Raw genomic sequence first — 10,349 nt, 5'->3', positions numbered from 1 at the left:
GGGAGGCTGAGTCAGGAGGATCAGTGCAAGTTTGGGACCAGCCTGGGTTACAAAGTAAGACTGAGACCAGCCTTAACTGCATAGCAAGACCCTGTCTCAAAAAGGCAAACACACACACACACACACACACACACACACACACACACACACTCTAACATGACTGAGTGTGGAACACTGAAGAGGCTGAGACAGGTGGATCTCTGCAAGTTCCAGAGCAGTCAAGGCTAAAAAGTAACCTAGAGTATACCCTCAAGTGCATAGCAAGACCCTGTCATAAAAACACAAACAAACACACAAAGGAGTGTGACACTGATTAAGTAAAACATAAGATTCCAAATTGTAAGTGACGATCGATGGGACAACGAGCCTGCTTCCTAAAGGCTTAATGCACAACAAAGACACCGATGACTTTTGCTCCTGGTTTATGTATGGCCAGAAGACTGGGTTTGCAAGGATGATGGGGGACATGAGACCTGGTAGAGAAAACACACCTGGGCTTTAAAACAGGGTGAAAATGGCTGAACCCCTCTAGACCTGGAAGCACAGACATGGGAATACTGAGTGCTTTCCAGGGAGGCTGGTTGTTTTCCTACAGATGATGTGACCCAACTGTGGGGCTTGAGTGCGAGGTCAGAGACTGCAGCCCCTTCCAGCTGAGCCCTGTGTGGGATCGGCAGGGAGTGCTGAGAAAGGCCAGAGGAGTTTAACATGGCTGCTGCACACAGCCCAGTGCAAGTGATCCAAGGCCTAGGGGAGGGTTCAGTCACTAAGAGATTACATTTTTCTGAGTGAATTCTCTGTTTTCCCTCCCAAGCCACCACACTGCTATAGACTTATACACCCTTGTCGATCAAAAGAACAGAGGCCTGGCAATAACATAAGATGTCAATCCAGCACTCTGGAGGCTGAGGCAGGAGGATCTCTGTGAGTCACAGGCCAGCCAAATCCACTTAGTAAATTCAAAGCCCACATATACTACATAGCAAAAGCCAGTCCTCCAAAAAGAAAAACAAAAATGACAGCATGCTGGCTGTTATTCAAAACGCCCTAGAGTACAGAAAGAGGATAGTATCATATTCATGTAACACAGAAGTCTCCCAAAAGAAAAAGGTTTCTGCTTGCAAAAGCAGGATGAAATGATGAACCTCCTTCCTAGGAATCGCTGCAAGATCCATGCACATTTATCTCACTGGCCAAATAATAATGATCTTGTGTGCATTACACAAAGGAAAATCAGGGTGAGTTTGCTAAGAAAAAGTTGCTGATGAGGGAAGGATTCTCTTATCTGGGGAGAACTCTACTGCTCTGGCTACATGGAAGGGAACATTGGAAGACTTTCAGTGAACTCTTAAATAAAGGTAATTCTTCCCTGAAGGAACTACTATGCGTAAAATGAGGAGTAAGGAGGAGTCAGTGGCATCAAACTCTGGGTGGTGTTCCCTCAAATTATGTAACACTATATCAAGTATGGGATTATAAGGCAAAAAAGAAACTTTAGACACTGCTATTCACAATGGAGAAGACTGGGAATGCGGTGTACTTCAATGGTACAGGACTTGCCCAGAATGCATGATGTCCTGGGTTTGATCTCCAGCAACATCCTTGCAAAACCCATCAAGGTCACTGGAGGGATGATTCCATCCTGGCTGCCTGGTTCTCATGGGACCTTCAGAAGATGGGCACCAGAAAGCTCCTGGGCTCCAAAGCTGAGGGGTGAAGTCACGGGAACCAAGATCCACACACAGATACTCCTGATTTAAGGACAACATTCTTTTTCCGTGACAAGGATGTTCATGGAATTGGTTTCCAAATGAGGAGTTGGGTACACGATGTGTGTTCCAATATTCAGACAAGGAAATGCTCAAAGGAAACTCCAACTCGATGGTTTTGCTTTGAACTATGAATCCTAAATTCGGTACTGCAGCATATAATAGAACATAAAACTACGGTACCACACTGTACGGTACACTCAGCAAAAACTACACCACCGTATGAACAAGGTGTGCTGCACAGAAGAAACATTGAGGCTCTATGCAGAAGATGTACAAACGTGGACAAAAGGCACCCGGAAGTCAGAGCAGCCATTTCAGAGAGGTCATTAAACGGGGAAGAGCCACAGAACAAGGCAAAGTGAAGGGCAAACCACCAGAATTCCCCAGTCAGAGGCTTTGAGAAAGCAAACTGCATCTTCCCTTGTACTCTGCACTGCTCCCACCACAGGGCCAGTGAAGGAGCCATCCTGGGAGAAGATCAAACCCCATGGGGGAATGCATCGAGCCCAGAACAAATAATCCAGTGCCCACCTGTCCTAAGCCTTAGCTCAGTGGGAGACTCAGTCATGGACCAAGGTAGTCACTGACAGGGCCCCTGAGAAACTGAAAGCCAGAGAATCATTCAGAGATTGTTGATTGACTTAGAACCAACAGGCCTTTGAGAACACAAAGGAAAGGCCCCACAGAACACACAGCCACTCGCAGAAGGCACCTGCAGTCACCACTGTACCTAGTATGGGGCCCTGCACTCAACGTTCCTCAGGACTGCGCTTTCCCACTTCGTGACCTTTAACGTGAAACTCCTTGCAGGACACTCACCCTGCCAAAGATTCCCTAAAAACAATGATTCATCTCAGAACACCTTAATGCTTTAGCACAGTGGTACTAGCCTCTGCGTACCCCTCTGCTGATTTTGACTCTACACTTGTAGTTTTACCTGACTCCAAGGATGAAACTCCTACAGCCAGCAGTTGATTCCAAAGGCTGCTTTCCCAGGACCTGTGCTCATGGACCTGCATTATCACTCTGGCTTTCAGTGGCTCTGGTGAAATGACCTGCTTTCAACTTGAAGGCACCAGGAAGTGGAGATCCGCAACACTGCTCACAAAGAACAAGATGAGGAGAGGTTCTCAGCATCTCTGCCATGGCAAAGATTTGGCCACTGGCCTGGGGATGGGACAGAAATGGCGCAGCAACCTTTCTGGCCTCCGTGGGACAGAGTCCTGACTTTCCAAACAAACAGCAGGACATGTGCTCCACAGCTGCCCCTGGGACACTATGTGCTCCCAGCCAGGAGGACACCAAGCACACTTTTGAGCAAAGCACATGCCTGTGCTTCTGCCACCTTTCCACTCACCCAGGACTCCTCTCTTGGGGAGCCGCTCTCACAGTCCTGTGTTGCCACTGAACTCCTTAGTGTGGATGAGACCCAGCCAGGCGCGCACATGGTGTCCTCTCACCAGGAAACTGCCTGCTCTCTCTGGCACACAGTAGAGGTTCCCAAATGACACAACACTCTTGAGGTAGCAATTGCCCAGCTTCCGGGAAAAGAGAATTAAGTATTAAATATGGGTCATTCATAACTCACCATAGCATGTAGAAGACTGATTTCCAAGGCCTCTTTAAGTTAACTGAAGAAGACATTTCGTCATAGGAGTCCTCATCAACATTGTGCTGAAATGACCTTAGCTCTGCACAATTTATCCAGGTGTAAGAAACACCGTAAAGATTAGGAGAACACCAATGTTAAGAACACACAACTTTATTGCAAATACCAGTGCCATGAGCACTATGATGGAATAGAGAAACAGTTTTGGGAACAACAACAAAAAAAAAACTCAAAGCACAATCTGCGACTTCAAACAGGACAGCATCCTAGAGAAGCTCTTACTCCTCCTCAGTGACAGCGTGGTCCTGAGAATCAGGAGGTGAGCTCCCGAGCAGAGCATCCCTCGCGGCTTTCCGGTATTTGGCTCTCCGATTGTTAAACCAAACCTGAGGGCAGAGGGGAAAACTGACAGGGTTAGTACACAGGAATCAGTGTCATAAAGAAAAAAACAAACCAACCATAAAACTTCCTATGCAACTGACACTTAAGACTGCAGGAGGCAAGCTTCTTTCTTCAGACTGGAACAGCTTAGGGGAGTGAGGGTGGACAGCACAGGGGGAAACAGGTCCAGTCTGCACAGGGCCGTGAGTTCCATCTGAAGGTCAGGACAATAAAAATAACTGTAGGAACATAATCACACCTCTTCTTCCACATCCTTTTTGAGCACCAGCTCCATGCCCTGGGCAGGAACAGAACAGGAACATCTGCCCTGTGCTCCCCAGCTCAATATTCCTGAATGGTTTCTTCCAGCTGTGGGACATAAGCCAATGAAAAGTGGCTCCAGTGATGGGTTAGAACTCCAGGGCTCCTAAGAGATAAAGCAACTTAGCAGCCTGACTTCGGACCTGATGCTGGCCAGCTGGCTCCTGCTAGGAAGGAGGAGCTCCACTAGGCGTGGGGGCTTTAGCATGTCACCCTGAGATCTGTAGTTAATATCCTAAGCAGAGAGACAGCTCCCAGTTTGGCAATCCCACCTTAGTGAGAAGGAAAGTACCGGCAGGATGGAATATGTGGGCCATTTTGAAAGAGGCTCCACTCAAGGAAAGGTCAGGGCCCTCCATCCCATGTAGCCCTTTGACAGCTAAAGGCAGTCAGTGGGACAGGGAGCCTGGACAGTGCTTTGACTTGTACCTGTCCAATAGGGCGAGTTGACAACCCATCATTCCAAGTGAACTAAAACTCCCAAGTCCTTGGCATTCAAGGCTATAGGAGGAAAACATAACCATAGTAACCAACATTCTATTTTCTCCCTCCAGTCTGCCACACCCCTAAGACAAAGTCAGCTCACAGCATTTCATCAACTCTTCCAAGTCCTGGATCAGCCTGCCTGGCATCCACAGTCCCACTGCCCCACCTGGGCAAGCACGGCCCGGCCCTGGTCCCAAGACACAAAAGTGAAAGGGCTTCCAGGAAAAGGAGTCCCCAGCAGTGATGAGGAGCAGAAGGGGCCACAGCACTGCTCCTCTCTAAACCTCTGCTACACAGTCCTCTGCAGCCAGACCAACAACTGAGCCATATGTCACTGTGCTCTGGGGCCCTCTAGGACTCCCGGTTCTGCACGATTCACGAGGACTTAAACATTTGTGAAGCTGCAGTACTGCACATGTTAATGACACAAATGGTCTCTTTTCCCTGCCTCACACCTGCCTCCCCACAAGGTTACACCTCTCAAGAAGCCCAGGACAGCAGGGCTGGTGTCCATGGCAGGTACACTGTCCCCTGGTGGCTCCTGCATCTACACAGCAGCGTGCACAGTGCAGTGTCACAGGTGAGCTAACATCAGGTCTACATCAAGTACCTCACTTCCTACCAGTGTAACACCATGCACAGGAGACTGGGACCGTGAATAAGGTTGTCGGGAATTTCAGGTAGCAGAAATGTCACACACTGACAACTTTCCCCTGCTTCACTGATTCGCTGCAGCCCCTGTTCCCTCAGGACTCCAGTCAGAGAGGCCCACAGCAGGGTGGGGAGAAAGCCCCTCCACACCGAGATCGTCTGTCTTGGGATTCTTCAGGCACCTGAGAAAATGCTCCCCACGCCCTCTCGGCATATCCAAGCTGGGACAGCCTGTGTGGACCAGGGCTGTGCATTGGGATGTCAGCGCGCAGTGTCCCGCTGTGCTGAGCTGCTTTCCCTGAGCCCCGGAAGCACATGCTCAGCCCATTTCCCCACTGCTCTCTGTCATCCATGCTGCAACAGCGCTGCTGATGAGTTCATCCTTACTTTCTCACACACACCCTGATGTTCATGTGGTGTCCTGGGCTCTTCCGTCTCACATAGGTTTCCTGTGCCCCAGAACCTACATTCATTCTGCTCAGCATTGTCTCAAGGAGGGCGAGCTCCGTGAAATTATGTCTGGTTCCAGTCAACCCTGAAATGAGGACCCTGCCACCTATTGTTCTACAAAACCCATTCCCTGAATCATTGCACCATAAAAGGAAAACCACACCTCTGCATGTTAAAAATTATTCTCAAACACGTTTCACTTTCGAATTTAATTGTGAATTTCAAGGCATCACTTGACTGCTTGAATTTCTCTCTATCCATTTCATCTTTCTTGAGTTATCCAAACTTTGTACCATAGCAATGTTTTTCCTCGAAGCATTCTTGATATCGATTTTTAAACCTACACTCCTAGAGCCACTACTCAGTCATCCTCTATTTGAGAAAGATTTTCACATGGAAATTGCACTGTAGGCAGAGAAGGGTAAATTGTGACTTTCTCCTCTCTCCTGACCTTACCAAAACTTACAAAGAAAAGAAAACCAGGAAACTAATCTTCACACTAACTTCCTTCAAAACTTTCAGCTCAACTAGACGTCTGTTACTTGCTCAGAGAAGGTTTTCTGTGTGCATTTAGGCTCTCTTCCCAGTATTTATGAATGCTAGCTTTAGAGAAAGAACTCAGTGTTAGGGCCCTAGGCATTGACGTGTGACCTCCTGGATTCTACGTCCAGCACCAAAAAGAAAATCAAAGGGCATAAAGACGCAACCATTAAATGATTCTTACCACACTCATGCTTACCTATGTTCTTAGGCTTAGTTTCAAATAGTTGACTACAACGGAACCCTCCATTAACCTTGTCTCTCCCTGGACCTATTTGGATACTTTCAAGGTGAGACTTACCCCCAACATGACTGTATGCCAAAATGCACCCTAAAGCACACCAGTCCTCCAGTGAGGATCATCTGGTTTAGCAAAACCAGACATACAGACGTTTCTCAATTACCATGTCAGATATATGCATTTGATTAGGTTGTGAAATGAATTATTTGCTATGTAGGGAATTTGTTATTGTATGTACACTGCAATATTCAGGGCAAAACAATACCTAACCTGAGGTCTTTGCTTTTCTGTGCATAACTATTACATGCAGTAAGGGATAACAGAACATCTAAACACAATACCACACAGCACGATTGGCAAATATTACTGTCTGCTATGCAAAAGGTGCACTGCACAAGAGGAAATCACTGAAACACTGTAAAGAAAATGGAGGAAACTGTACCAGAACCTGACAGGACATAAGACCAAGTACGTGCCCCAGGCCTAAATCCAGTCATTAAACAAGTAGGCCATTAAATAAGGAGTATCTGCACACATGTCCATGTATTAAGATCTGTCTGATTACACTGCTCTATTTTCTGTGCCCAGATACACATTTCACTGCTCACACAGGACAAGAGAGTCAGCTTGAGGCTTTGTTTTTCCTTTACAAAAGCATGTTCCCTCTGGTAATGGGAAGGAACCATAAGCCCACGTCTACTCATTTGATATTCTCTCTATGAGTCCTCCTAAGTTCAAATCTTGTTTGCAAGTAAGATAGGACAAGAAATGACACCAGTTTCGCAGCGTCCAGGAAAAGCCATGTCCTGAAACACGATGGAGACTGGCTGCCCTGCCAATGGGCTGTTCTTGGACTTACTGACCTTCACTCTGGATTCAGGCACACTCAGGACGCTTGCCAGCTCCATTCTGTGGAGACAAAACCACAAATGTTCCACGTTCAGTGATCTGGATGAGGCAGGCAGTGTTCTGCACGACTGGAATATCACACACCCACTGTGTGGTGGGCTGCACACTGCAATCACCCTCCCAGTGCCCCAAGAACTTTTTTCTCTTTCCCGAAGAAAAGCCTCTCATCAGCAAGGCTTTCTCTGGTCATACTTATTGCTACCGTGTCATGGATATTTTAATGTATTATATAGAAAAAATAAAACTGAAAGCAAAAATCTATGATAAAAAAGAATAGAAATTTTATGTTATGGAAAATTAAAACAAAAGCTGAAAAACTTCATAGACTAACAATAGTTAAAACATTGGGTATTATTATCTTCAAAGTAGTTTCACACACTAAAACACATTGGCAAAACTAATTCTCCAAATGACAATGGACAACACTTTCATTCTGTGAACTAATACAAACTCCTAGTAGAACTGTCTTGTATTGTTTTCTTCCTCTTCCTCACTTTCCCCCTCCCCCACCCTAGCTCCTCTCTCCTTGTGAGGAGCAAGCCTGTAGCACAGGAGTATCTGTTCTACCAACTCTTTCTCTGAGGGAATTTGATTTACAATACAAGCCATGCAAGCAAGAAATGCAAAGCCAAGCCTGGTGGTGCATGGCTGTAATCCTAGCACTTGGATGCTGAGGCAGAAGTATCTTTGCCAGTTCAAGACCAGTCTGGGTTACAAAGTGAGGCCAAGATCACCATGAACTGCACGGCGAGACCCTGTCTCAAAAGTGACAAAAAAGAAGAAGAAGAAGCAGGAGGAAGAGGTGGAGGAGGAGGAGGAAGAAGAAGTTATTAAAAATTGACAGTTTGGAAGATAACGATTACTGTGAGTCAACAGATCAAGACATTGAAAAGAAATCTACAGGAAGGGAAAAAATATATGCAAAACGCACTTCATACAGACATGCAGTAACATCCCCCAAAGTCAATAACTAAAACACACCCACCAGGATTGGGCATCAGCAAGGGCTCAGTGAGCTATTTCTCCAAAAGAAGCTCGAGGAAGGAGCAGGAAACAGAAGAAATCACTCTCCAAATTACTACCCTCTACAAATGACTAGCCTCTAAGGGTTATACCACCCACAGGTATGTCCACCACCCCATCATGTGAACCACTAACAAAGGCTGGGAAAACATAAATGTGCTGATCTCAGAGAGAAACTGGAACCCTCAGTCTTCGTGACAAGAAATGTCAGCTTCCACTGCCACTCTGGAAAATGGTGGCTGAGGCCTAAACACAGAAATACACAATTCTATGATTCAGTGTTGACATTTCTGAGCATGTCTCCAAAACACTGAAATCTGGATGTTCACAGTTCTTTGTCAGACAAGTTCACAAAATCAACTATTCACAAAATCAACTTCAATCCAAAGAAATGAGCAACAAGGTGGTTTATATGCAGGGGAATATTTCTTGCCATTTAAAAGGAATGGCCATCACATGCTGAAGCAAGGCTGCACAGTAGGGTTAAATGAACTAAAACAAGCAGGCACAAAAGCACTAACAGGCTGTGGTTGCACTTAGATCCAGTTTCTGAGAACTCAAACTTACAGTCCAAAAATCTACAATCATGATTGTAAGGAACTGAGGGGATGGAGGAAATGGGAGGCGTTTCAGGTGCATAGTTTGCTTTTGTAAGGTGACCAGTGTTCCGGAGATCTGTTTCACAGCAAGATGAACATAGCTGACACTGCTGACAACTAAACCATGACATGAAAATACCCAGCACTGCTGATGTCTATGCTTCACAGTGGTTCTCACAGCAAAGTCCTAGTGTGTGCGTCTCATACCACAAAATGCAAGCAAAACAAAGTGGAGTCTCCACCAACCAGTTTCCAACCTGGAATCACAACAATACTATAAGAAGGGTCTGAACTTGCTTCACAAGGCGACATCCCACTAAAGCTCAAACACAGGCAGGAGAAGAGCCCAGGTGCTCTCAGCTCAAGAGCAGAAAGAGGGCAGCAGGAGAGACAGAGAAAGTCAGCTGGAACAGAGCCCATTCCCCCTAAAGCCTGGGTGCACCCCCAAGATATCAGCTTACCTCCTGAGGCCATCTGGGTACTGCGTGTCTTGGAAAACAGTTTCCAGTACCTCCACCTGCCCGTCTGTGAAGCTAAACTGCTTTCGTCGCCGCCTTGGTCGGCCCCTCTTTCGACCCCCAGCATCGGCCAGACGTTGCGCAGCCGGCTGCAGTTGATCGGGCTCAGCTTCATCCTGATCCATGTCGTGTTTGGTGTCACTTCCCTGGCTCACGTGGACCTTTTGGGTCAGAATGTGGCCATCTTCATCGTCGTCATCCTCATCCTCATCCAGGTGGCCCTTGAGGGGGTCATCCGCTGCAAAGTCGGCAGCTCCTGCACTGCAGGCAGCACCCTCGGCTGCTGCGGGAACCTCTGGTGCAGGATCCACTTCGACTTCCATTTTCCAGTACTCTGGGCTGAGGGAGCGGATAACACCGTCTTGGTATTCCTCTTCCATGGCCGCCATTTCACGAGGCCTCCTACTCCGCAACCGCGTTTAAAGGCAGAGTCTCTTGGCAACAGCGTCATGGAAAAGGGGTGGAGCCTGAGGTTGCAATTGGTTACAGGAATGTTGCCCCCCCACCTGGAGGGTTCAGTCTGCACGAGCTCTCGTGATGTCTGCCCGAGGCTGTCTGGTTACCACCCCGCCTCAATGCTTCACATCACAGTGTAGCAAAAACAGAAGGGGTGTGGCCAGCAAAGGGGCCAGAGATGGAAAAACAAGTACTGTTATTGGACGTGTGCACAAGAAGCATGCAGCTAATCCCAGAGCTAGCTCAATGCACTGGATGCCTCACAGAGGCATGTGAGGAAGGGACTAGCTGGCCCTGTAAGCTGATTAGGAAGTGAAGGGGAGGGGCTGAGAACTCACACTGACACCACATGTCTTCTGGGAATGCTGGGAGACTGCACCCACCACTCACTCC

At 47.2% G+C, this 10,349-nt stretch overlaps 1 protein-coding gene across 1 annotated transcript; it reads right to left on the bottom strand.

Annotated features, from left to right (window-relative positions):
* Positions 1–3,554: 3,554 nt before the first annotated feature.
* On the bottom strand, positions 3,555–9,904 carry LOC134475363 (homeobox protein Rhox13-like). The gene is made up of 3 exons (XM_063245635.1): positions 9,444–9,904; positions 7,315–7,360; positions 3,555–3,767 (listed from the first exon to the last, which is right to left on the bottom strand). The coding sequence occupies exons 1-3, from the start codon at positions 9,887–9,889 to the stop codon at positions 3,660–3,662; spliced, it is 600 nt and encodes a 199-aa protein (XP_063101705.1). The 5' UTR covers positions 9,890–9,904; the 3' UTR covers positions 3,555–3,659.
* Between the last annotated feature and the right edge of the window lie 445 nt (positions 9,905–10,349).

This window comes from Cavia porcellus, unplaced genomic scaffold (genome assembly GCF_034190915.1).
Source record: "Cavia porcellus strain 051 isolate PalLab524CR breed Dunkin Hartley unplaced genomic scaffold, mCavPor4.1 scaffold_3, whole genome shotgun sequence".
NCBI lineage: Eukaryota > Metazoa > Chordata > Mammalia > Rodentia > Caviidae > Cavia > Cavia porcellus.
Note: the sequence above shows the minus strand (reverse complement) of the source record. Positions and strands in the feature narration are given on the sequence as shown.

Bases quoted from the DNA above. Each gene is read 5' to 3' on its own strand.
- LOC134475363 (XM_063245635.1), bottom strand. From the start codon at position 9,889: ATGGCGGCCATGGAAGAGGAATACCAAGACGGTGTTATCCGCTCCCTC. The intron at 7,361-9,443 runs GTAAGCTGATAT...TTGTCTCCACAG, and splicing joins TACCCAGATGGCCTCAGGAG to AATGGAGCTGGCAAGCGTCC. The intron at 3,768-7,314 runs GTCAGTAAGTCC...CTCTGCCCTCAG, and splicing joins TGCCTGAATCCAGAGTGAAG to GTTTGGTTTAACAATCGGAG.